At 45.1% G+C, this 27,642-nt stretch overlaps 1 protein-coding gene across 1 annotated transcript; it reads left to right on the top strand.

Moving 5' to 3' along the window:
• Nucleotides 1-3,091: 3,091 nt before the first annotated feature.
• Nucleotides 3,092-27,400, top strand: LAP3 (leucine aminopeptidase 3). Its single transcript, XM_025887317.2, has 13 exons — nucleotides 3,092-3,245; nucleotides 5,570-5,685; nucleotides 7,203-7,257; nucleotides 7,714-7,819; nucleotides 8,892-9,051; nucleotides 10,410-10,574; nucleotides 13,761-13,919; nucleotides 17,458-17,582; nucleotides 18,836-18,924; nucleotides 19,888-19,990; nucleotides 24,404-24,483; nucleotides 26,263-26,372; nucleotides 26,838-27,400. The coding sequence occupies exons 1-13, from the start codon at nucleotides 3,144-3,146 to the stop codon at nucleotides 27,025-27,027; spliced, it is 1,560 nt and encodes a 519-aa protein (XP_025743102.1). The 5' UTR covers nucleotides 3,092-3,143; the 3' UTR covers nucleotides 27,028-27,400.
• The last annotated feature ends 242 nt before the right edge of the window (nucleotides 27,401-27,642 follow it).

Here is a 27,642-nt window from a genome sequence, read left to right on the forward strand (position 1 = left end):
AGCAGGTAGAGGGAGAAGCAGGTTCCCTGCTGAGCTGGGAGCCTGATGCGGGGCTCAAGCCCAGGACCCTGGGATCATGACCTGAGCTGAAGGCAGACGCTTAACCGACTGAGCCACCCAGGCATCCTTCCACTTTAAAAATATACCCAGAACGTGACAATTTCTCAACGCCTCCACTTCAGCACCCTAGCCTGAGCCACCATCAACTTTGATCTACATTTTAAAAAAGTGGCTTAAAACTACAATACTTATTATGCTCACAGATTCTGTGGGGTAATAATGTGGACAGGGTCTAGGGAGGATGGTTTGCCTCTGTTCCTTGACGTCTTAGCAAGAAGACTCAAAAGCTGTGGCTGGAGTCATGTGAACTCCAATTCTCACCCCTCTGAAGCTTGATTCTGGCAGCTGCCTCCGGGACTTCAGTTCCTCTCCTCTTGGCTGTTCCACACGGTCTATGGGCCACGCTGGACTTCTTAGCAGCGAAGCAGTATTCAAGGAACCGACGGTCAGTTCTTTCCACTCTCTAGATGTTTAGCCTTCAGAGTCAGATTATTCACTGGACATCTCTCTTCTCCGTGTTTCATCAGTAATGTTTATAGTATGGAGTATTTATGGTTTCTAGAGCACAGTATTCATCCTGCAAGGATTTCAGCTTTGGAGTATCCTTCACCCAAGTTTCCCAAAAGTCTGGCTGACTCCATCCTGAGGAGGAGGAGAAGAAGCACTCTCTCTTGAGAAGTGAATCAATGGCATATGTCATCTAGAAGCTAGATTGCAGGTTTATTATAAAAGGACATAACTCAGGAACAGCCAGGTGAAAGAGATGCATGGGGCAAGATATGTGGGAAGGGGCGTGGAGCTTCCATGCCCTCTCCGAGTGAGTGGTCACTCTCCCTGAATCTCCATGTGTTCACCAACATGAGTGCTCCAACTCTGACCTACATTATCATGTCTATAAACAAGATTTGCATTGTATAACAATTTATAGAGTTGTGAAAGAAGTTCCTTGGAATCTGAATCAGATACCCCAGAGGAGCCTGCTCACAGTCTCTCTGGACCATGCACAGGTTTCCAGGGAAGCATAACTTTCCCCTACCTACACTACTCAACTTTTTGTACCCTTCATGCCAATCTCTATTAATTGTACTAAAGCATAGCTTTTATTTCTCCCAGTTCCTACAAAGTACTTAATGAGTCCATGTGAACCCCCACATCAATTATAAACTCTTCCAGCCTTTCAAGATCCTCTTTAATCCAGCATCACTCTCTTTTATAACCACCTTTCATTCCAGGCAGGCCTGATCCCCATTCCCCAAGCCAAGCCAACACCCTCCCTCACACTCCTCCATATTTTCATGTCCTCCTCAATCGTCGATATCCTTCTCATTCTACTGGCTCATTTCAAGTTTTTTTTGGTTTTGCATTTATTATCTAAAGACCACAAGTGAGGCCTATCCTGTTCTTCAGTTATCAAAGCTATATCCACTAGACCTTGATCATGCTTTCATTCAAACATTATATGCACACCTTGTGTATGTGTCAGCTACCGAATACACTCTAGATCTAGGCATTGGAAATCAAGAGACAAAAGCCTTGGGGGAAACATACAGCGAGGCTACAGGTAATTAGTTCTTTGAAACAAGGGGCTGTGGTAGCAAAGGAAGTGCACTTAACCCACAGCTGGAATGTTATTGAAGTTTCCTGAATGGCATGCCATCAGACAAAGTCTTAGTCAAGCTGAGAAGGGAGCAGAAGGAACTGGGGCACAGGCACACATCACCCAATGAAATACTGTCTATTTTTATCTCTTACATTCATGATATATCTTGCTTCTACTACATAATAAAGTCCTTGCAGCCACGGACATTTAAATCCCCAGTTTCTAACAAAGAACTTAGTGAACACTTTGTAAACTTAAGGTTTGATCGATGGCTAAGACTTATATCCCAAAGTGGTCAAAAACATTGTTTGGTAAGGACAAAAGAGTTATTTGGGGGCTTTGAAATTTATTTCTCCCTTACCCCATTAAGTATATGAAAATGTAAATGCTGTGGTCCCTGAAGCACACTGCAGTTGGTGTATCCCCATCACCACCCTGTGCCCTAAGCTAAAAATCAAAGATCCAGCTAAAATAAGGATCAGACACTGGTGTAACATTAAGGATAACTTCCCTATGCCTTCCTCCTCGTGCTTCCCAGTGTTCTCAGAGTTGCATTCAACCATGTATTTTTATTTATTTTTAGAGAGAGAAAGAGAGAGGACACAAGCATGAGCGACGGGAAGGGCAGAGAGAGAGGGAGAACAAGTGGACTCTGCTAAGTGCAGAGCCAAGGCGAGGCCAACCTCTCGACCCAAGATCAAGACCAGAGCCCCAGGCCAGAGTAGGACACTTAACCGACTGAGCCACCCAGGCGCCCCCATGTATTTTTTTTACAATAAAAATTTTAAAAACCTTTTTTAAAAAAGGAAAATTGTGTTAAAACATTGAGCACTATTCACAAAGCTCCTATTTTCCAAAACATTTGGGCTGTCTTACATTATTACACCTTTGGACCACATGCAAGTTCAAAAAAGTTCCAGAAAGGGATATGAATAAAAATAACTCGACAGGAGAGCCTCTACTACGCGCTTAGACCTCTACAGCAAAACCCCAGGTCTCCTATTTCTCCGGCGTTCCCCGGAGCCCCGCCTCCATCCCCGCCCCTTATATGACGTAACCTAGACTCCGCCCCTCTCTAGCGCGCCTGTCTGAGAGCCCGCCTCTTCGCTCCAGCCGGCACAGGCACAAGCACGCTGGCACGCCACTGAGCCTCCACCAGATCCGCGCGTCCATCCCAGCACCGCCCAGTGTGCGGGCGCGTGCCTTCCCGCTCCGCCCCCTGACATCTGCCCCGCCCCCCAGGTGCACGCACGTTCGGTTCCGCCCAAGTTCGTCCGCGTGCAAGCCGGTCCGCACCCAAAAGCCACGCCCCTGGTGCCCTCCCACCTCGCCCCTGACGCCCGCCAGGCACGCACCCTGGTCCCGTGCCCCGCCCCCTGGGCGCGCGCACGCTGCCCCCGAAAGCCCCACCCCCAGGCAGGCGCCCGTCCCCCCAAGGCGCCACGTGCTCGCCGGAGGGCGGTGCAGGGGCCGAGCCGGGAAGATGTTCTTGCTGCCCCTTCCGGCTGCCGGGCGAGTCGTCGTCCGACGTCTGGGCGTGAAGCGTTTCTGGGCACGGGGTCTCGCCGCCGCAGACATGACGAAGGTGAGAGGCGGTCACGGGAGTCCCGCTCCGGGCGACCGGAGCTTCGGGGCGAGTCGAGAACCCGGCTCAGAAGTGCCCTGTCTTGGCCGAGCTGGGCTTTGGCAGGGGCAGGTGGCTTTGGGCTGCCCATCCCCCGGGCTGTTTGCCGAGCGTGTCCATTCTTCCATCTTTTGCTTGGGGGAGTGCTAGGTCCCGTACTCCGGCCGAGAGAGAGTGATAGCTGTGGCGACCGTGTCGTGAGCTCGCACTCTGTGTCGTGTCCCGAGTCCTTGTTTTGTTTAGTCCGCGCTGTGCCCCTGGAAAGGACATTGCCGGTGGTGTTGCCACCGTAGCTAGGACGGAGCCCGCGTTTGGTGAGGTGCAAAGTCGTCTAAGGTCCCGGAGGCGGCCCATCTCGGGCTCCACTCCCCCCCACCCCCCGCTCCCCGCAATACCCCTAAGTGGAAGGCCAGGACAACAGGTCCTCCGGGACTAAACTAATTGCCGGAAAGAGTTTCTAGAGGAAAAATAGTTTCTCTCTAGGGAAGAGGGCTTTGCGCAGGGACCCATATCTTTGTGAAATTAAAAGGAGAGCGTCTTGGAGGAGAAAAGCCTTTTCCATCTAATTGAGCTCAAAAAAATTATGAAGGTCACTATTGGGATGTGGAGGGGCTGGAAAGGGGAATGGTTCAGTGAAAGCACAAGCTTGGGAGTCATGCTTAAGGACCAGAAAAAAATGGCCCTGGCAAGGAGTATTCTAGATAGGGATTGTGTCTGTATCCAGCTGTATCGCAGGTGGCCAAGGGACCAGATACCTTGTCCTGTGTTCTCTCCAGTACTGTGCAACATCGTTCCCAGGTGACAGGTGGGGCCTGTGTCCTCAGTTCCCCACTTGGTTCCACCGAATTCCGGGCAGTGGGCAGTCTTAGGAAAATTAGAATCTGGAAAAGTTACACCAAGGAAGTGTATTTTTTTGATGAGGAAGAGAAAGGACGCTGTTTGCTCCAAGTACCAGTGAGATTTTTGTGGAAAAGATGTAGGATTGTCAGAGAAGGTAATCAGGATTCTTGCTCAGTTCTGTTGCACATGCACTAGTAGGTCAGACCAGGTTTCTGTCTCCTGGTCTGTGGGAAGAATAGTATGTGTTCTTTCCACCTCACAGAGTTGCCCTAAGGCAGAAAACATTTTAAAGTCAAAAATTGCCATGTAAAGACAAATAGTGATTCCCAGGTTGACTTCCTTCTTTCGGTTCTTTGAGGCGTGACAGGATAAGCTTCTAAGTGCTGGGCACAGGGCTCTGCTCTCTGTGAGGATGCCTCTGTGTGAAGATGCATCCTTCTTTCAGCCTAGGAACTGGCCAGAGTGCGGATTTGTATTGGCAACTGCAGCCATTGACTTTACTGTGGTAGCATCACAGAATACCTGAGATTTGCATTTGAAGATTGTAGGGGGGGGAAAACTTCCCTCTACTCTGCTGGGTTCTGTGGCTGGACCTGGGAATTAAATGGATGTATGACAGGTCAACAGGGAAAAGTGTACAAAATTTATTTGCTGTTTTTACATGTACATGGGAATCTTCAAAAGGAGAATGAAGAGACCTGCAAGCCTTGAGGCCTGACAGCTTATATACCTTTTTAAACAGAGAACGAGCAATTGTGGGGATGTGACAAGACAAAGGGAGTTGGGCTGGGGCAGGAAATTGGGTGACAGTGACTGGGAAGTATACTGCGGAAATTAATGGAAGGTAAGGGTTATTTTAGTAGGTTTGTTTGTGTGGATCCATTTTGGGGCTGACTCCCAGTCTCTGGGGATAAGAATGTTTTCTTCTTAGTACAGGGAGAGCACCTTTCTTACAGGAAATTTTTTGCCCTGCTTTTAGGTAGAAAGTGGGATATCAGCCCTTCCTGCACCTCCTGTTTCTCACGTGCTTTTAGCTCAAAATAATATGCCCCAGTGGCATATTTTGGGGTGGCATGTTCTGAATCCTTTTGAGGTCTAACTTGGTTAAAAACGGATTTGTTTTCTTAAACAAAACACCTTTCTGCCCTTCTTTATTTGGAAGCAAAGAAAACCCTTTATGCTGTGAAAGCCCTTTCTTGGGAGGGACCATGAAGACCCAGTACAGGTAGTACTTGCAGTCTTGCTTTGGCAGGAATTTGAAACATTTAGGCAGGATGTGAGTGTAGCTGACTGCCCAGCACCTGCTTCTTTTTTGGCTTTGGCCTTGAGGGGAACACAATTTGCGTGGAATTATTTGCTTCTTCTGGAACGTGGGGAACTCTGAGTCCCCCAGGGGATCTATTCTAATTATACTCATTTTTTTTTTTCTGCTTGTTCTTTCTCAGGGTCTTGTTTTAGGAATCTATACCAAAGACAAAGAAGATGATGTGCCACAGTTTACGAGTGCAGGAGAGAATTTTGATAAATTGGTGTCCGGAAAGTTGAGAGAAATTTTGAACATGTAAGTATTCGCCTGTGGGTTCCAGTTTTTAAAATGCCCTGAAACCGAAAGAGAATTTTTTTCTTATTGTTTATTGTTAGTAGATAAAAATTAAGGGAAGTAAGTTGGCCAGTATCTTCTCAGTGGAAGTGAAAGTATTTGCCCCTGCAATGCACTTTGGTACTTTGCCTTTCAGTAGGGGTGAGTCTACAATTCTAGGAAGTAAGGCCACTTCAAATCATAAACATATTGTGAGAGACTGACCTAGAAAGATCTGGAAAGTACCACATTTCCTCAGCCCACCCTCCTCCTACCCGCCTGCCTTCCCACCAGCCTGTCTGCCTGCTCTAATGTTCCTTCATTTATGGGGGACAGCCTGTCCCTAGACTAGTTCAAAACAGTTTACGGGTACAGCTCCTTTCTTGGTGTGCTTTGAGTTTCAAAGTCTCAAAGTGAATCACCTAAGGGTATAGTTAGACTACAGATTCTAATTCAGTAAATCTGGGTGGGGCCTGCTATTGGGAGCACTCAGATTAGCTACGATTTAGAGGAGGTACAGAAACATTGGAGTTTCAACTCCTGAGCTGCAGGCCACGTTTGGCAGAAAGAGAAGTGTCAATTTAAAGCCATTGCAAGGGGCGCCTGGGTGGCTCAGTTGGTTAAGCGACTGCCTTCAGCTCAGGTCATGATCCTGGAGTCCTGGGATCAAGTCCCACATCCGGCTCCCTACTCAGCAGGGAGTCTGCCTCTCCCTCTGACCCTCTTCCCTCTTGTGCTCTCTATTTCTCATTCTCTCTCTCAAATAAATAAATAAAATCTTTAAAAAAAAATAAAGCCACCGCAAGTACATATTATTCAGATTATAGATAACCTATTGGAATGTAGTCTAATAATTATAGTAATTGTCGAATACTGGGGTAATAGAATTTGCATCCCTTCTCAATTCCCAGTCCTTCACCAGTAGACTGCCTTCTCCAGTGCCGTGATTAATTCATTAATCCAAAATCCACTGTTTGAGTACAGTACAGCCTGGCCTTCCTGACAGATAACTATCAGCTGCGGCACCAGGGCATCCAGTCCTCTGACTAGAATTATTCTTTGCCACCTGCTTTGTTTGGAAATTGCCTAGTATCCCATCTGTACAAAGCACCCCCCATCCCAACAGCCACCAAGCTGAACGCTGCAGTCAGGTTGGCCATTACGAAAGATGGGAGTTTTGAGGCAGCCTTCATCCCCCTCTGTAGCTCAGCCCCCCTCCATAGCCACACATTACCCATCCAAGGCGTTGCTCTCTGTAGTTGTTTTCAAATAAGTTTGTACTAAATCCAGTGTGGAAGTTTGCTAAATGATTTTTGAGCTAGAATTAGAAGTGCTGCATCTGAAAAATCTGACCTGAGAGAATTCTGTATTTTGATAAAAACATAAATGCAGCAAATTCACACAAGCAGCAGAGTGTTGTAATTATGCAAAAGATACATATATGTCACTTTCCAAAGGAGCAGAGACAACTAGTTTTTAAATATTTCCTCTTGTTTTAGATCTGGACCTCCTCTGAAGGCAGGCAAAACCCGAACCTTTTATGGTCTGCATGAGGTATGAGATGAAGATAAGCTTTATTTGGCAAAGCCTCAGTGGGCCCCTCCTGAGTGCCAAGTAGTGTGGCTGCACAGTCGTGCAGAAAATTTTGTATCTGATTGTGTGTATGCTTTTATCCCTGTGTTAAACCACAGATATTACTTAAGGTTGTAAAGAGGCAATTAGCTGTTGAGAAGCACTGCATCGCAGTCTGTAGGCTTTCGTTGTTCAGTTTCCATAGTTGTGGCACAGGCTTATGTAGAATTATTTGCAAGATTATCCTCTCTACCTTTTAAACACACAAGTGATACAATTTTACCGAGATACAGGGTAAAACAAAACAACTAAATTTCACGGGGAGTTTCCTGTGTGGAGGTGAAGGTAATTGTGTGGGAGCTCATGGACCCTTCCCCACTGAAACGGATGTTTTAAAGACATGACATGGTTGGTTGATCTTGTGTGTGTGCCGAACAGGACTTCCCCAGCGTGGTGGTGGTCGGCCTCGGCAGAAAGGCAGCTGGAGTCGATGACCAGGAAAACTGGCACGAAGGCAAAGAAAACATCAGAGCCGCTGTCGCAGGTGATTCCACTTTTGAAGTTTAAGGTTGATGGAGAGTCTGGAGGATGTACTCTTTAAGATTGTCTCTTTCCGCTCGCTTGGTCCTTGTAACCATCACCACCCCCCACCACGTTCACAGAGAAAACACTCATCTGAGCAAATGCTCGGTTTCCCTTAGACAGTATGCCTGGCCTTACGTGGATACAGAAAGTTAGCTTTTGAAATTTTAGTTTTGATATTTGCATAGCTTGTGTTTGCAGGTTTCACGACCATTAATTGTTCTCTCATGCAGTATTGACCCCAGGGCTCTGTGTTACCAGAAAGTTATGGTGGGTTTTTTTCCTTTTTGTAATACAAACCTGGTGTTGCCTGACTTTTAAATGATGTGGAATCCCCTTACTTGCAGTTAGAGGAAATGGATGCAAAGTGTGGGGTGCTTGGATAGTAGGTGTCTGTCCCCGTTTGCCACGTGCATGGTTTACAAGTTGAGGTAGATGCCACTGAGTCACTTTGGAGCTGAGCAGCAGAATGAGGCCTTTACCACAGAGACTGTGGTTAAAATGTTTTGAGAGACATTGCTGAAGCGGTGATAATTAGCTTGATTGATCTTTGGCCCTGTGGATATCGTCTCTGTTAAATCTACTTTCAGAGTTCATGTTGAGTGATTTGTTCATAACTTATTTGAGACTTTTTGCTGACCTGATCTTCATAAAATGCTGTGTTACTAATGGACTCCACTCAGTTCTTTGGATATAATTTCAGTGTCATCATTCCTCTGCCATTTTTAATCTGGCAAGCTCTCGTTGACTGGAAAGCTTTGTCAGGAAGTTCTGGTGTTTCGGAAGTTGTACAATAATAGCCACTTCTGAGGCCCCACTCTACCAGGGGCTGGGCCAGCCCTTTTATCTGTGAGTCTGTCCGGTGTGGACACATCCTCGCTTTGCAGAAGGAGGCTCAGAAAGGGCAAGTGTCAGCTGGGATTTGAATCCCAGACCTCTTGTTTTCTCAGCCCACAATCTTGCCTCTGCCTTCCACTCTTGGGTTGCCTCTGACTGACTCCCCGTTTTTCTGGTTTTTCTCTGTCCTTTTGAAGCGGGGTGCAGGCAGGTTCAAGACCTGGAAATCTCTTCCGTGGAGGTGGATCCCTGTGGAGATGCGCAGGCAGCTGCGGAAGGAGCAGTGCTCGGTCTCTATGAGTACGATGACCTAAAGCAGAAGAAGAAGGTTGTTGTGTCGGCGAAGCTCCATGGAAGGTGATGGAACAAAACCAAGATTAGGGTTGCATTTCCTGACGTTCAGGTAGTCGGGCCTTTGGATGTGAGCTGCCTGCTTCTCAGTATGGGCATGCCACATGGCTTGTCTGGGACCTCCCCCATCACCTCAGCCATTTTACGAGTGTGGTGACTGTCCTCATGTTCTGCTACTGGCTTTTGCCAGGTTTGTATTTCAACCCATGGCTTCCTAGGCCCCTCCATGCTTGCTGGTTACTAGGAAGCCAAACCAAGTTGGCTCTCTGAAGAGCGGGGAATGAGGTGACAGACAGGTCCCAGCAAGTATTGATACAAGTAATTTCCATTTAGCCAGTATCTGTTGGCACTGTGTCAAATGCCAGGATATACAGATAGAGGGCTTAGGGTCCTTGCCCTCATGGTCTAGTGGGGAGGGTCATTTTTCAGCAGACTTAGAGTACCTACTACATTACAACCCTATCTATCCTGGGTTCTAGGAGATGACGCCTCTGCCATCAGGAATAGACAGAGGTGAGACCTTCAGGAGATGGCGCTGTGAGGACAGTGGGCATCTTGATACAGCCCGGGGGTGGGCAGCTGTGAGGGAGTGGTTTGGGATGAGAGCTCTGGGACCATTCAGCCTGGCTTTGAACCCTGACTCCCCCACTTGCTGGCTGGGCAACCTCAGCGAAGTGACCAAAATCTCTTGTTTCGCTTTCTTCATTTGTTCAGTAGAGCTGTAATCCCAGTGTCATAGGGCTTTCGTGGTGATCGAAAGGCACTGTCAAGTGCGTGGCACATGGCAAATCCCCCATCTCTGTGCCACCTGTATTAATTCCTGTTGTGCGTAAGAAGAGCTGAAATCGTGAAACACATGACCATATCTTTTCTTTTAAAGCTGGTCCTTGCCCTTTGGTGCACTTGTGTTCAGAGCCCTGACTCAGGCAAAAAGGAGGCAGAAAGGCCTTCACTTTCACATCAGGACTGTTGCAGTATGCTTTTTCCACAGCAAGCCCCTGGGGCTGCATCATCCCTGCTGCAGTGAAGGAGGACACAGCGGGCTTTTGGAAAGATGGAAACCTCTTCCGTTGGTTTGTGTGTTAGAGTTAGGGCTTCAAGGACCCATCAGTTCGCCCCTTTTTCATGCACATGAAATGTGAAATGCTTCTGTCCTCTTAACTCGGCTCAGCCGGGGCCCTATTTTCTAGCTCTTTGAACCTGCTGCCCTGGGTCAGAGCAGAGAATGATCCAGGTCCCGTGTGTCCATTTTGCACTTGGGGTCTTCCCCTTTTTGTTTTTATAGGGTAAGAGCCCTCCTAGCTGCAGCACAGTCAGTATCTTGAGAGGTTGTGTGACAGTGACCTTGTGCTTTCTTCCACCAGAGGGGACCAGGAGGCCTGGCAGAGGGGCGTCCTCTTTGCTTCTGGGCAGAACTTGGCACGGCACTTGATGGAGACTCCAGCCAATGAGATGACACCAACCAAATTTGCCCAAATCATTGAGAAGAACCTCAGAGGTGCTAGTAGTAAAACAGAGGTCCACATCAGGTAATGCAGGGTCACGTCACCGACTCAGGGTGTTAAGGCAGGAGCCTTGGAGCTCCTAAGAGTCCAACGCCCTCAGTATCCAGAGGAGTCACTCAGGACTGGTAGCCACAGACAAGCTGGGATAAGGGCTCAATTAGGGGTTCTTTTCATGCCTTTGAGTGAGCACCCTGACTTCACACTACATCCTGCGTGTGTGTGTGTGTGTAACAGCTTTCTTGAAATACAGTTCACATAGCCTACAATATAAATATGATGTAAAGTGGGCAGACTATCGATTTTTACTCTCTTCACAGAGTTGTGCTACCATTACCTCCTTCAATTTTAGAACATTTTCATTACCCCAGAGCGAACTCTGTACCCATTAGCAGGCACTCTTCATTTCAGTCTTCTTGTCGTTCCCCTCCCCGCCATTGCAATCATCAGGTGGTGGGCATTGTGTTGTTTCTACCTTTTGGATACCATGAGTAATGGGGCTGTGAGCGTTAGTGTACATGTTTTTGTGTGAACGTATGTCTCTCATGTCTCTTGAGTGTGTACCTAGGAGTTGAATTGTTGGATCAAATGGTAACTCTGTTCCATTTGTTGAATTTATATATCATGTTTCCTTTGTGTGAGCTCTATCTTTTCTCTTTTTGACAAAAGTAAAGAGTGCAGTTTTCATACATTGGTATGAAATGAGAATCTGTGCCTTGTAGATTCCCAGATTCGGTACCGGAGCTGTTGTTCCCGGGCAGGCCTGAGTGGGCGTCGTCAGCAGCTGGGCTGTGGGACGTAAATGCCTGCCCTCTAGTTCCTTTATCCTCCTGCGATCTCCCCATAACCCCTAAAGCAAACCAGGTCGGAGCATTGGGGGATTTAGGATTAAAAAGAATCAACAGATATTTGCTTTACCTAAATCATTCTTTACTTCCAATATTGTATGTTAAGGGAGCTTGCACTTAAAAGACTTCTTCAGTGCTTAATTGTGACTACAGTTCACATTTCTCAGGAAAATCCCTTTGGTCTAGACGGAGTGAATAAAAGTGTGTAATCTATAGAGAACATAGGACTCAGAGCTTGATGACATTTTTGGAATGGCTGGCGTGTATTTAACCTGTGGTCAGCTTTAGTCTCTATAAAGGGGTCTTGGCAAAGGCTCTTCCCTGTTTTCTTTTTTTTTTTTTTTTTAAAGATTTTATTTATTAGAGAGAGAGCACGAGAGGAGGGAGGGTCAGAGGGAGAAGCAGACTCCCTGCTGAGCAGGGAGCCTGATGCAGGACTTGATCCAGGAACTCCAGGATCATGACCTGAGCCGAAGGCAGTCCTTTTAACAACTGAGCCACCCAGGCGCCCTCTTCCCTGTTTTCTTTGAGGAGGCACCAGAGCTACTTTGTGTCAGCAAACAGTGGCTGTGTGGTTACACATCCCTGAGGGTGCTCCCTGTGTGTGCCTGCGAATTTGGCGCACAAAGGTCGAGGGGGGGGGGTCTTTGCCCTCAAAGAAGCGAGCAGCTTATAGGCAGGAATAGGCAGGGAAAAGGGGTACACAGAGGATCCTAGGCAAGGAGGCTTCTGGAAGAGCCGGAAAGGCGTGCCAACGAAAATGGTGCCTGAGCAGAGTCTGGAAAATTGCCATCGCAGTTAGATGGAGAGAGAGTGGGGCGGGGCATTTCAGGTGCAGACTTGAGTGTGCGGTGGCCCCTGGGGAAACTGCAAGGGCTTGTGAGCCAGCCAAGGAAAGATTCGGGCAGCGATGAGGCGGGTCAGGCGGGCAGGGTTTAACCCATTAGACAGACAGCTGCGCCAAACCTGCTCTTGTGTAGATGGCTGTCAGAGAAAGACAGGTGGGACTTCCAGAAGGCCAGGGCTTTCATGAAGCATCAAGTACTGAGTTTGTGGTTGAAAATACCCACGTTATACAGCCTTGCTGCTTTTGAAGTGGTGTTTTCATTGTCCTCCCTTCTGTTTTTATGTTCTTTCCCCTCTGAAGTCTGGTGGCCATCTCCCCATGGTGAAACCCGTTTAATGATCTTAACGAATGGATAGGCAAGTGTAGGAGGAGCACTTGGAGTTTTTACTGCTTTGCCTGTTGGAGTGTAGGATTTCTCTCCTGGCCTAGTTAACTGTGGCCAGAATTCAATACAAAGACCTTTGTACCCTCACCTGCCAGGGATAGTGATATGGTATCTCTTTTCTGGTTGGCATTACAGACTGTTCCCATTGGATCACCCCCAGTGATCCTGTGTTTAAGTATTTACTAGTTTTCCCACTTCAAGCAGACATCTCAGACTGCAGTTGAAACCGTGAGAAGTAGTGTGACAATGTTGAAAAGATCAAATTCCAGCAATTCTAAAACAACAAAGAACTGTGATACTTTAGTGCAGTCATTGGAGTGTAACTTCGTTGGATTTTTTGTTTTCTTTGTTTTTATTGGTTGTTTTTTTGGGTCATTTTTAGAAATACAAAAAATAAAGCACTGCACCCTGTAACTGCTTTTAAGCATCCTTTATGGTCTCAGAGCTTTGCTAACTTTATCTTATGTGAAAACTTTAGATATAGATCAGTAGATTAGGGGGAACAAATCAAGCAATAAGTACTTATTGACTCTGTCCTGTTACCTGACATTGTATTATGTATTATGGGTGAATTCCCTTAGTAATTTCTTTTTTTTTTTTTTTTTTTGGTGGGCAGCAAAGCAAAGTTTATTGAGCGATAGCAAAGTGACAGTACAAAGTTTCCAAAGAGGGAGGGGACCTGAAGGGGTTGCCCTCTCTTAGTAATTCTGTAGCTCATCTTTTGACAGATGTATCACTGACCTCATTTTATTTTTGTTTTTGTTTTTTTAAGATTTTATTTATTTGAGAGAGAGAGAGAGGGAGAGAGATAGCGAGAGAGAGAGCACAAGCAGTGGGGAGAGGGAGAAGCAGGCTCCCCACTGAGCTGGGAGCCAGACGTGGGGGATCATGACCTGAGCCGAAGGCAGATGCTTAACCGACTGAGCCACCCAGGTGCCCCAACCTCATTTTATAGATGAGGAAACAGGCGTAGAATCAAGTGGCCCAAGAATATACAGAAAGCAAGTAGGATGTGATAATTGAGGCATTAACACGTGTATACGTTTTAAGAGTTTTACACATAAATATTTTCTAAGTTATTTTGAAACAGAGATAACCAAGTATATTGACTATTCTCCTTTTCTGCCCTGTAGACCCAAATCTTGGATTGAGGAACAGGAAATGGGATCATTCCTAAGTGTGGCCAAAGGATCTGACGAGCCTCCAGTCTTCTTGGAAATTCACTACAGAGGCAGCCCCAATGCAAGCGAAGCACCCCTGGTGTTCGTTGGGAAGGGGATTACTTTCGATAGGTACCTCTTTATGTCTCTGTGCTTTGTATTTGGTGAATGCTTTGTATGTACTTGTATCGTTTATGTGAAGTTTGCTTCACAAGCATGGTGTTTGGTCCAATCTTACACATTACTTTAAATGTATTAAGCTGTCATTTATAAAGTGCTTACTGTGTGTTAGAGACTCTATTAGGCATCTTACATGTGTTATCCTTGATCTTATTCCTAGGAGTTAGGCACACCTTCTGCAGGTAAGGAAAGCATGGCTTGGAGAGGTGAAGTAATTTGCTCAGAGCCCTATAACTCATACATAGGGTCAGAAGTCAAACTCAGGTCTGTCTTTAAAATGACTAAGATCTTTCCACCGTACACTTTTGATTTTCCTGTGTGGATATTAAAGCTCCCTCACGTGGATGTTAAAGCTCCCTCATGTGGATAATGGGGATGGAGCTGTTTGGATCATGCCATTGCCCCTTCACTTGATTCCGATTGCTTTCTTTAGCTGACCAGCCTAGTTCCCATTAATCTTATTAAACCATAAGTATTCCTTAGAATTGGGAACTGTCTGGTTATTTCAAGCAAGGAGAAGCTGAGGTGGAGGAGGCGGTATAGGTCCGTATTTCCCGTGGGAGGCATTGGCTGCTAATTAAGCATGAGGGTTAAAAAGGATTACTTGTCCAAAAACTAGGGTAGATAAAACACATGAGACTTTTGTTCTGTTTCTTTTTTTTTTAAGTACAGGACTTCTCAGGGCACAGAATGTAGCATTTTCTAGGCTTCCTTTGGGAGGGAATTTATTTCTCTTGGGACTCATGGTCCATGGAAACTACTTTGGAAAATGGTTGTACAGATCCATAAAATCTGGGTGTCTCCAGTACACATGGGCACCCATTCAGATGCTCTGTCTGAAACGTGAATGAGTGCAGCCCTCACAGGAATGGTTCCAGGTGCCATGAGACCCAGCCCGGGCAGCACTGGCTGCCAGTGGGGTCTTCCTGATGTTAGCCTCCTCTTGTCTTCCACCCAGAGGTCCACCTTCTCTGCTTCGAAGCATTGGTCTCCAAACAATCATTCTGGCCCATCACCAAAAGGTTCAGGCTTATATTATTCACAGTATGCATATTGATTTTTAAGTTACATCTGTATGCAGTCGTAGACATAAAACTTAAGTGTCTGTCGTAAAGCACGACAGCAAAAAAAAAATTAGAGAGTGCAAGTTAGGCTGTTTTTAATTGTCTTGCTAATTGTGATGATTTTATACTGTCTTGGGCTAATATCTCGATGCAGCATTAATGCTCAGTGTGAAGTTTATGGTTAATTTAAATCCATACTTGAATTTGTGCTATGAGAATATTTTAGCAAGGAAGCCTGACCTAGTCTTTGGGTTTAGAGAAAGCTTCTTCAAAGGAGTGACAGGTTTAGCTGAGAGGAATGGTAGGAGGAGTTAGTGCCGGAGGGAGGAGGGCAGGGAGGAGCTGCCAGGTGAGAAGGACGAGGGGAGGCCTGCAGACGGCAGCGCGGCTGAAGCAGAGCGCGGCAGGGAAGGAAGCACACCTCGGCCGGAGACGGTGGGGGGGGTGGCGCAGAGCTGGGTGGTTCTGGGCCCGGTTGCCTTTTGCACTTTGCTCTAAGAGTAACTGGAAGTAACTGAAGGGTTTCTAGCCAGGAGAGTCTGTGTTTTCTTCTCTAAGTGTTACAGTTTTAGCATTTAAAGCTATGATCCATTTTGAATTTTGGTGCATGCTGTGGAAAGCATTGTTTTTTTTTCTTTCCATATGGATGTCTATTTGTTGCAAAGCTGGTTGTTTAAAAGACTATCCTTTTCCATTGAACTGCCGTGCACCGTTGTTAAATCAGTTGGCCATATTATTGTGGGGTCTAACTCTGGCCTTTTTGTCCTTCCCCCCAGGACCTTGCGACCAAGTGTCTAATGAGTACAGCTTTGTCTTGACATGTAGTAGTGAGTCCTCCAGCTTTGCTCTTCTTTTTCAAAATTACTTTAGCTGCATCCTTTGCATTTACATATCAGTTTTAGAATCTGCTTACGATTTTTTACATGCACACAGACACACACACAGTCTGCCGGGATGTTTGTTGAGGTAGATATTTTTTATTTTGGTAAAAATGGTAGTTGTGTGAGGAATGAAATGAAGGGGGTAAGACTGGTACAGGGAGACCTGAATTTATAGGAGCCATGGCAGACACCCCAGTGACTTGATGGTGGCCTCACCAGGATGGATGCAGTAGAAAAGAAATGGATGGATTTGAGAGAGATCTAAAAGGTGAGTGGCGATAACTGCTGCTCTTTGATTGGTGGTTACTTTGAACTGTAGTCCTATGCATGGAGAGTGAGAAAGATGTGAGTAGACAGAATGCCCTCATGTACTGGTGTGTTCCCCGCCCCCCACCCCACCCCAAGGGGTTCTCTCTGGACTTGTTGAACCAAGAGTGTGCTGCTTTTCTTATTCTGAGCCAGTGGATCATCTTTAATTCTAGGTGTAATTGACAGCCATCTAATTATCAGGTGCTTCTCAGGCGAGTGAGAATTAGGACTTAATCTCTAAGGAAAGCAGACCTCTGTGCAGGGAATAGACTCTGGAGTCTCCAGGGCAGGTCAGCAGAGGATCTCAGTGAGAACTCACAGTCAGAGCCCCAGCCCCAAGCTCAGGCTGGGAAGCAAGTGGTTTCTGGACTGTTGTAGACTGGAAGCAGGAAAGTCACTAGGTAGTTATAGAAGCCTATTCAGGGGAAGTAGTTTGGGTTTTTGCTAACTGAAATCCTTCTTAGCTCTCATGTTTGAGCACTGTCTTTAAGGCTTTGGGTGAACTTTCGTTCTTTTTTTTAAAGAGGTTATTTGTGAGAGAGTGTTAGAGCATGAACAGGGGGCGGGGAGTGGGAGAGGGAGAAGGAGGCTCCCCGTTGAGCAGGAAGCCTGATGTGGGGCTCGATCCCAGGACCCTGAGATCATGACCTGAGCCGAAGGCAGACGCTTAACGGACTGAGCCACCCAGGCGCCCTGGGTGAGCATCTTTCTTGTGCCTCTTCCAGATTCAGTTTGTATTTTGCCATCAGGATGAATCACCCCTTAGGGGTGTCGGAGGGAATTGTTGTCTCCCTGTCCCGTGGCTTGAGAGAGATCCTGCCAGTCTTCTGAGCTTGCTGGCTTTTCTTCCTTAACAGTTTGTGACCCTCAGGTTCAGTAAGTTGATAAATTCATAAAATTTGCTGAAAAGACAAATCTATTTGGATGTCAGGAGTTAATGAGCAAATACAGAGATGGGATTTGAGCAGCACAGATTGTGTGATATAGTAATGTTTCCACTGACCCCGCTTACATTTCATCCAAAAAGAAATAAAATGAGCTAAAACACCATTTATATTTTTATAAAGTTTGCAATATCATCTTTTAAAATGTTGAAATCATTCAGATTCTCAGTTCAGAAATAGGAATTTTCTTTGCCAGGTAGATAGTGCCTCCGTTTATATATTCTTTCTTAAGAAAGTGATTTGGGTCCTCTTTGTTGCCGCTGATGGTGCACTCTGTCCTTTTCTCCCACAGTGGTGGCATCTCCATCAAACCCTCTGCAAATATGGACCTCATGAGGGGCGACATGGGAGGAGCTGCCACGATCTGTTCAGCCATCGTGTCTGCTGCCAAGCTGAACCTGCCCATTAACCTCGTAGGTGAGGGGGCAAAGGGGGGTGTCCTGGAGACTTCTGGAATCCAGTCAGACGACAGACCAGACAGCAGACATGGTTTCCTCCAACCTGAAAAGATCAAGAAATGGTTTTCATCAAGCAGAAGCTGTTTAGCTAAGTGTTGTCTTGTCTGAACTGATTGAGTTAAATGTGTTTTGCAGTCACGGGCCGTAGCTAGAATTGATTTTTTTGTACTTCTGCAAAAAGCATTTAGCAGTCAGGGGCACATAATGTCAAGTTTGTGATTTACTCCAGTGAAAAATGCTCAGTAGTCAAGATGGAAGGGCACTGCAGACACATTTAGTGATTGTCTCATAGGGGTGTGGCTGATTACATGGCAGCATATACAGAAAATGCTTGAGACAGAAGTGTTCAGTCCACAGCAGCTCTCTGTGGAGTCCAGATGCCACACCCAAGGCTGGGAGTTTGCCATGTTTCAGAGGAGTGTGGGGGTGGGGGAGGTTTCGGTTAATGATTTCCCCAGTGTCACATCCATTGTGGTACACCAAGGGAAGGTGTACTTGGACTCTAGGTCTGTCTCACAGGGCACCCTCCCCCGTCCCCGCCGACATCCTAGCCGTGTTTTGCCGAACTTTCGAAAGTAAGTTGCAGACATGACATGTCACTCCCAAATGCTTCAGCATGTGTCTCTCTCCTAAAAACAAGGACATCCTGTGTAATGACCATACCATTGTCATTCACAGGGATTGATACAGTCACCTAATTCAGACTTCCCACTAGTCTACAAAAATGTTCATTTTGTATATAGACACACACACACACACACACACACACACACACACACACACACACACACATTTACTTGTTTTTGTTTTTGAAACGTAAGAGCCAGTTAAGGATCCCACATTGCATGTGGTTGCCACGTCTCTAATATTTTTTAATCCAGAATCTTTTTCCTGCCCTTTTTTTTCCTTCATGACACTGGCAGTTTTGAAGCATTCAGGCCTGTCTTGTGATGGTCCATAATTTGGACTTATTTGGTTGTTTCTTCATGATAGAATCGGGTTAGACTACTTGGTTGGAACACTACCTGAGTGATTGCACTTCCTGTGGCTGGCACACACGATGTCGGTTGGGTCCTTGGTGATTCTAAATTTGATCACTTGGTTAGGGTGGTGTCTGGCATACTTCTGATGGCCCACCAGTGGCCTTGGTCCTTTGGGTGGTGAGTGTGACTCAGCACATTCCATGTTCCTTCATATGTGCTTTTCCAATAGGTTTGGCCCCTCTTTGTGAAAATATGCCCAGTGGTAAGGCCAACAAGCCTGGGGATGTCGTCAAAGCCAAGAATGGGAAGACCATACAGGTGTGTGAATGCCAAACGTAGCCCTGCCCATTCTGGTGATCCAAGAGGTGGAAGCTCCAGTGACCACATAAGCACACCTTGAACGGAAGCAGAGCATGGGCTCCATTTAGGGAAGGGCAGTGTCTTCATTGCAAGTAGCTTTTCATACAAAGTCAAAAGTATTTATGGAAATTTTAGAAGTATTTTCCCTTACTGTTCCTCCTGTAAGCCATACACACACAAATTACCACAAATCTACAGCAAGCCCTGCAGAGCATGGCAAAGCAGGAAAAGCCTGAGCTGTTTTCTAGAGATAGAAATGTGCCATGATTAACTTCTTCCGTTTTGGAGTTCAGGTGGGACACACCGTCCTGAGTCGTGGACTCTGCACTCCTGGGGATGTGGCTGGCAGGGTCCTCTGCTGGGGCACCTGTATGCATGCACACACCGCCCATAATGCCTGGCCGCTATTTAAAAGGAGGGACTCTTGATCTCAGCTCAGGTCTTGATCTCAGGGTCATGAGTTTAAGCCCCACGTTGGGCTCCATGCTGGGGGTGGAGCCTCCTTTAAAAAAACTTTATAAACTTGGCTGAAGTTGCAAGAGTTCTCCTGTCTGGAGAGCCAGACTGCTACCTTGCTGTAATCTTCCGAAACTCTTTAGCTTCTTTGTTTTCAGAAATCTTGAAATTTTCCTTTTTCCTGTCAGATACTTGTTGGTACAATGGGCCAGATACTTTCTATTTGTTTCTGCTTCCAAAGTCGTTAGCATTTGGTCATCAGCTCTGGTACAGGGATTATTAAATTATATTTGCTCTTCAGATTAAATACATTCCTATTCTAATTGAAGCATAAGTATGTTTGTGGTACTCTGACAGATGTCATACTAGCTTTTCTCACTTTTAAGTTGAACAGTGTTGTATCTTGTTTTGCTATTCTTGACTTGTGTTATCTTACCCTAACTTTTTTGACCCTTCTCTTTGCAGGTTGATAACACCGATGCTGAGGGGAGGCTCATACTGGCTGATGCACTTTGTTATGCGCACACCTTTAACCCAAAGGTCATCCTCAACGCCGCCACCCTAACAGGTCAACCAGCGTGCTTTTCCTGTCTTTGTTTGAAGAAAGCCATATTTGTTGACGTAGGGCGGTGTGCATGTTAACTTGAGGCATGAGTTTGCTGAAAGTTGGCTTGCTCCGCTTGCATTCAAATATGTTTCACCAGGGGAATTGTTCTGCAGCTGTAAACTGTTCTAAACATTAGGTTTCTTGTTTTAAAACATTCCAGGCTGTAACTCTAAAAAGAGAAATCACAAGCGGGTTTTATCAGCCCATCCAGAGTCACTTCTGCTCATGACACTAAGATGTTTTATGGTATGATTGCTGTTCGGTACAGATCTGAAAATATTAGCAACAGATCCCCAAATCAGGAGCTGTTTGTATTAGTCAACGTATCTGATGCTGGCAGAGTTTTCTGAACTTTTTGTACTTGGTCTTACAAAGTAACAAAAACATTGGGGGGGGTGGGAAGGTCGTCATTTAACAGTCATTTAACAGTCGGGGTGGGGTGAGGTGTGCGGCCGCGGCATGAGCTTCAAGCCAACTCACTGTCTCCTACTGGGCCACTTATAGTCCTTCAGCCTTGGGCAAGTTATCTGGCCCCCCTGGGACATCAGTACTTGGGAGGCGTGTGTTACCCTCACAGAGTGGTGGAGTTTGGGAGGGGTTTGTAGGAAGCCTTTTTAACTCAGCCCCTGCATGTGGCAGACATTGGCTGAAGGAAGGCTAGAAGCCCACTGAGTCTGTGGAGTCACGAACTCATTCCCGGAGGGATCACAACAGGTATTGCTTTGCTGCAAGAAGCAGATGTTAGTAGTCTTTGATCCAACAGTTCTCTTTCCAGGGATTCATTCTGTTTCTGTCTTTTGCCTCTTTTAAGATTAAAATTTAGATAGTTTTTTATCCTTTGGTTTTAATTCTTCCTCTGCTCATGTGAGCCTTTACTTTAGCAGAAATCAGTTCATGTTTTCCCCTTTATGTGGCTCTTAACAATAGTGCATAGATTTGCTAGGTGTTTGAGGGGCAGTGGTGAGGTGGGTGGTAATACACCCTTTCTGTAAATAAGGAATCATAGCCCCCTTCCCTTTTTTTTCCTAGTCTGAGGGTGGGAAAGTTAGCCCCAGATAACTAAGAGCAAGCTGATGGGTGAGCCTTTCCACTGCCCACGTGTTGGCCTGGCTGAAGTTTCCCACACACTCACTGAGCCCCTTCTGAGTTCTAGTCGCTGTGATCAAAGGGAAGAATAAGAAACACTTTCCAGCCCCATGTTCACGGTGGGAGGAAGTACACAGTCTTTAGAGATGGAGGACCTGATTTTAAAACTTGTCCTGCATCTTAATAGCATGGGACTTTGGACAAGGCCAAAGAAACCTCATCTGTAAAAAGGGTATAATAGCATCTCACTGAGGGGGGTTTCTGTGCGGATGAAATGAGATGATCCAGGTTGATGTCCCTGGCCTGGCAGACACTAAACCAATGTTACTGTCCTTGAAAAGGCAGGCCTGTACCAGACTGTAGGAGCCATGGCGTGTTCAGGGGATGGCCATTCAGTTGTGCTGCCTGTTCTCATTTTCTCATGCATGGTTGTGATTTAGGATGGAACAAGAGTGGTGAATTCAGCACCTTCCTTGGAGTTTTGATGTTTCTATGAAACTGTGACAATTCGGGTACCTTGATCAGTTAGTACCTTTGGCTCCAAATGGGCCTCGGAAAAGAATACGGAAAGTAGGCCTCTGCTATTGGTAATTCTGAAATTGGTGATGGTAGCAGTCCTGTCTTCATATGTAGAAAATAGAGCATTTTCTAAAGAATGTAATGGAATCAGCTTTAGAGCCTTGATCTCAGTTGGGATCATATTAAATATTTACATCTGTCATTTCTTACTGCTTTAGTAGAGGTTATCACAGTCTTAACTTTTGAGGATCAGGCATCTTGCTGAGAACTGCTGCTGGAGCTGGGATCTGAAGGAGGAAGCATCACTGGGTGGAGGAGGGAAGGAAGATCATCCCAGTAGAGGGATGTGTGGGGGTAACGGCAAATGGAACTGGGAAGAGCACGGTGCAGCTGGGGTGGGCGCACGAGGCCAACATTCTGGGAGGCACCAGACCCCAGCTTGGCCTTGATATGTTACTGGGGTTTGTCCCGAGGCAAGTGCAGCAGGAAGCTATGGGGACAATAAGATCATGTTTGTGCCGTGAAAGGGTCCGTGCTGGCCGTGTGCAGAATGCCTTGGAGAAGGACCCAAGGTGACGGGCAGGCCAGCTAGGCAGGTGAGCAGTGTGCTTGTTGACTCTTGTAGATGCCTGAGTTTGTGTATTACGGATGCATGTTAGGGTATCTGCAGATGGCTTCAAAATAATCTGTTGCGCAGGGGTTATAGATGAAACAGGTTTGCCCATGAGTTGGTAATTGTTGATGCTGGTTAACAGCTATCTGTGCATTTATTATACTATTCTCTTCATATGTATTTGGAAATTCCTAGAAGTTTATGTTGTTGTTGCTGTTTTTTAAGACAATTATTACCACAGTCCAGTTTGTGGATGACGATGGTAGCAGTAGTGGTAGGGAGAAGTGGATAGGCTTGAGAGAGAACTGGGAGGTAGAGAGTAACAAAACCTGAAGGAACAGATGGCCAAACAGACCTGAGTTGCCCAAATGTCATGCAGAATCACAGCGTTTTACAAATGGGTCACTACTTTTTGTTTTAAATTGTCAACGGTTTGCCATCCCTTATGATTAACCAACTGTTAATTTCCTTGTGATATTTTGGGGAAAATGTACAATCCAGAGCCCTCATGACACAGAGGAATGGATTTTTAAAGTGCTACTCCCTTCTCTGGAGAGTCCACGTAATCATGGTGTGTGTGTGGGGGGGCGCCAGGGGGTTAACCAAGATTAACAAAATGAAATGATGGCTCTGAGCTGTATTTCTTAAGTCAGAGATGTGTGCAAATATTAACCCACAAACATGCAAGTATAGGGGATCCACTCATTGGGTGTCCTATAACCAATAATCCCAACTGCAAAGAAATGGATGTGGGAAGTTTTGTTTTTTTTAAAAAAAAAAAAAAAAAAGTCTACAAAACAGTGTATAGAATTGTATTTTCAAGTGTCCATTTTCCTTGGGGGAGATGCTAAAAGCAGTCCATGAAAAGCCACCATGCAAAGCCACAGTTAAAGATTAAGGAGCAGCCTGGACACACCTTCTATTACAGGGAGCAAGTACCACCTTGTGAAAATTAAAATTTCCCTCGTCTTCTGTGGTGTCTCCTCTGATGTTCCAGGAGTGTCCTAGTACTGAATGATGGTGGGGTTTGCTTTTCCCTTTGCATAAATACTGAGCTCCTGTGTGCCAGGCAGTGTGCTAGGCCCTAAGCACATACTTAGGAATCAAACATGATCCCTGCCCCAGAGCTTGCAGCCAGGGCCAGGGAAGTAACAAATGAAACTGCTGGGAGCTGGTACCAGAACCAGAGAAGGTGGCGCTAAGCTGCAGCATCCTAATGGAGGTAGGTGCCCGGGAATGTGTGCCCGCAAAGAATTTGGAAATCTGGATTTTAACTTGATTTTTAAAGATACATTAACGTAGGGGCGCCTCAGTGACTCATTCGGTTAAGCGTCTACCTTTGGCTCAGGTCATGATCCCAGGGTCCTGGGATCAAGTCCCGCATCGGGCTCCCTGCTCAGTGGGAAGCCTGCTTCTCCCTCTCCCTCTACCCCTCCCTCCTGCTTGTGCTCTGTCTCATGCTCTCTCTCTCTCTCTCTCAAATAAATAAAATCTTTAAAAAATACATATAAATGTAAAAAGAGAAGTCAACCAATGGATGCACCTTTGTTGGAGAAGGAAATGTAGATGAAACAAATATGTATGATACAATAATACTTTCTTCCGAAAAAAAGAAAAAGGGGCAGAGAATCTTAATAGCAGATACTTACAGATGTGATTAAAAATATTGAGGACTTAGAGATGCCTAAATGTCCCATAGAAAGTAAATTATGAGACCTCTACCCAATGGACTTTTAAAATCATTAAAACTACTTTCTAACATTTGTTTCTAAAAGAGGAGTAAATGTTTAAAGCATAAGAGGAAGAACACATACTTGGACATGAACAGTATGGTCTTAATTATGTTTTTTAAAAATTAGAAAAAACCTGGAAAGAAATATTAAAAACAGATAATGGTTAATGCTGAGGATGAGATTACTGGTGATACTTGGCATTGGTTCCTTTTTTACATTTTCCTTAATAATTGAAGTTGAATTCTAGTTGAGAAAGTAGGAAGATATTAAATATGTACAGTAAGGATTTTCAAAGCTGCTCTAGTTTTGAAAATGAAGCAGATATTAAAATCAAATTACAGGCTGAAGTCTTAGTTTGAGCAGCAGAGAAACCCATCATGCCTGGAGAGACTGAACGCTGACCTGAGGGCTTGTGTCTTGCAGGTGCCATGGACATAGCCTTGGGGTCCGGTGCCACTGGGGTCTTTACCAATTCATCCTGGCTGTGGAACAAACTATTTGAGGTAGGAATAATAGAGACTAAAATGATAGATGATTAAATTATTCTAGCTAGAATATCTTTTACTGTTTTATTACCCCTATGTTAAAGTGATTTTTATGTCATAGATTTGCCTTTGAATTGTGAAAATACAGTATACTCTATTCAGTGTGCTTTGGGTTCTCTATAAATGTTCCAAAATGATAGCTGTGATACCACATTTCTCCTCTTCTCCTGTGGTCTCAGAATGATGTGAAAGTGACTCACAAACCACGGCCATCGCGCAGACTCCCTGAGGTAGAAAAGGTTATGAGAACAGCTTTGTCAAGGCAGGATGACCTTTAGTGAATGCTTGTTGTGAGTAAGTAGGGCTTGTCCTGATCCGTTCGTGGGCGGGGATGAGGACGTCCTCTGACTGCCGTGCCTCGTGCACAGCTGTTCACAGCCAGCCTGCCTCTTCCGCACAGCCGGCTCCTGTCACCCCTCCCCCCATGCCTTCACCCACCCAGCCTTACGTAGCCTGGCTGGAGGCAGCCTGCAAGTCCAGCCTCTTGGTGACAGCCCACTCCTTGCTGCTGTGATCATCTCTCTGGTTCCCTTCTTCACTGACTTCTGTTTCAGCCTCCTTTGCCAGTTTTTTCCTTCGTCTGCCCCTTTGGTGGATGTTCAGTCCTAGACCATTCTCCTCCTTCCCCCCCATCTTCACATGGAAGCCCAGTGGCTTCAGCCAGCACCTCTCCGCTGCTTGCCCCCGTCTCTCTCCTGAGCTCCAGACCGCTCCCTCTGATACCTCCCTCTTTCAACAAGTAATGAATAGGAGCCTACTATGTGCCAGTGGGGGACAAATCCAAAATGTCCTTGAATACATACTTGATGTTGGTTTACGGTCCTAAATTTACCCTTCCTCCCTAACCCTTCTGACATTCAGCTCAGTTGTCTCTGTGCAGGCTGGGCAGGCAGACTCTCCTCTGGCCTGTCATGCACTCAGTGTCCCTCTTTATTAGGCACCTACAGTGCTGTTTTGATTTTTTTCAGTTTAAGCTTTTTAAAAAAAAAATCAAAGTTCTGTGTGCATAAACATTTAAATGCCAGTCAGCAGTCTACAGTAGTCTACAGTCTTGTTTTCCCAGAGGCAGCTACTTTTCAACCCTGGGGCTGATTCAGCTGCTGTTTACTCATGTCTCCAAATAACAGCTTCTGTTGCTGCTTCCTGACTTTTCACTTTTGGGGCTTCTTTCTGACCACAGTGTATTAAAACAGTCTGTGTATCTGTTTTTCCTACCAGCCTCAGGGCCTTCTGATGGCTCAGATGTTAAATTTCTTTATAGCCCCAACACCTGGTGGGGCTCTGTCAAGATTCAGTAAGTGATGAATGTGAATGAGTGTGTATATGATTATGTGAATGAATAAGATCACCTTGTCTTGGACTCTGGTCTTCAGTGGTGCAGTTTCAGGCATGTATTCCTTAGCACACTGAGGTGACAAGCATCACAAAGGCTGTTTCCCCATAATCAGTCCCATAGTCAATGTACTGCTGGATACCAGCATATTGTAAATTGAGATCCATAAGAATTGATGATTTTAGCAAATGCCCTACAAATTTGTGGGATGTTTTATAACATTCCTGATTTCTTTTATAATTCTTAAGTAAACCTTTTCATTAACTGAAATGATTCTGGACCTGGCTGAGTAGTTTCCTGTTTTAGAGTAACGGGTCAGAACAGTTCTCTTTCTTTCCATCATTGAATACATCAGTGTCTTACTTCATGCAGTCTTCCAACTATTGTACCTGTTTCTTCTTTAGGCCAGCATTGAAACAGGGGATCGTGTCTGGAGGATGCCTCTCTTTGAACATTATACAAAACAAGTTTTAGATTGCCAACTTGCTGATGTTAATAATATTGGAAAATATAGGTATGTAAAAGGAGCTATAAAAGTACATTTTTACAGTCATTGGTTACCAAAATGACTTTAAATTTTATGCCCTTTCACAGAAAGTGTAGCCAATTTCCTTTTGATACAGTGCTCATAAGTACTAATTTCGAACATCTTTAATTTTCAAGGTATTTTACATCTGGTGCTCAAAATTTTGCTTGTTTTCACAGCTGAGTCATTTTAAAAATATCGTAAGGGAAAGAGATGAAAAACAGGTGAATTCATTACCATGGGGAAGAGGAATCTAGAATTTATCCTTTATTGCTTAAAGCTATGTCTGAAAATAAATATTCCAAAAGTGGTTTTTGGGTTACGTTTTAATCTCATAAACTTGACTTTTGCTCTCTGGTCATAGAAGCTACTTAGCAAGAATAGAGGATCTTAATGAAATGTTCATTGCACATTTACATGGGGTTAAAAAATGATTTTTGTCTTTCTCTTCAGGTCTGCAGGAGCATGTACAGCTGCAGCGTTCCTGAAAGAATTTGTGACTCATCCTAAGTGGGCACATTTAGATATAGCAGGTGTGATGACCAACAAAGATGAGGTTCCATATCTGCGGAAGGGCATGACTGGGAGGCCCACAAGGACCCTGATAGAGTTCTTGATTCAGTTCAGTCAAAACAATGCTTAGTTCAGATCCTCTAAAATTCTTTCATTCTGTCTTAAATGGGCAGTTGAACCTCAAAATATTTTTGAATGAATGGATGAAAATATTTCAAAGGAAACAAAGGGTGGTATTTAAAAATGTAGAACAAAAGAAAATTTGATTGCCTTGAGTTGTTCATTTTATGTAGAGATTTATAAAGGTAAAGCTAATCTCTTGCTTGGCAAAGATTTTTAAGATATTCTATAAATGATCAAATGTTTAAAAACTACCTAGTTAATTTTCAGAGTATATGTTTTTAATTGAGGAGCAAAGTTGTCTTTTAGAGTTGTGATGCGAGGAATAAATTAAAGGTTACTATGCAATTGGCAGAAATAATAAACCAACTTTTTGTGCTTTCTGGTGTGGCTCTGGTATTCTCTATTACTGTACATTTAGTAATAGCATAACTTGTCTCTTTTGGCTGTGTTAACGTGAACTAAGTAAGATGGTACAGTATTTTCTCAATGTTAATAATCACTTTAGGGCACTCAGTGATGAGTTTATCAGTTGGTGAGGTAGGTGCTGTTATCCCCATGTTAACAGATGAGGAAAATAGGCACCAGAGAGGGTTAAGAACATGTCAACAATGTCACCAAGCTA

Source organism: Callorhinus ursinus, unplaced genomic scaffold, assembly GCF_003265705.2.
Source record: "Callorhinus ursinus isolate GAN/ISIS: 27379988/994484 unplaced genomic scaffold, GSC_fseal_2.0 scaffold4, whole genome shotgun sequence".
Lineage (NCBI taxonomy): Eukaryota > Metazoa > Chordata > Mammalia > Carnivora > Otariidae > Callorhinus > Callorhinus ursinus.

Coding starts and splice junctions, on each gene's coding strand:
- LAP3 (XM_025887317.2), top strand. CDS start 3,144: ATGTTCTTGCTGCCCCTTCCGGCTGCCGGGCGAGTCGTCGTCCGACGT. Junction 7,258..7,713: donor CCTTTTATGGTCTGCATGAG/GTATGAGATGAA, acceptor TGTGCCGAACAG/GACTTCCCCAGCGTGGTGGT. Junction 18,925..19,887: donor AGAATGGGAAGACCATACAG/GTGTGTGAATGC, acceptor TTCTCTTTGCAG/GTTGATAACACCGATGCTGA.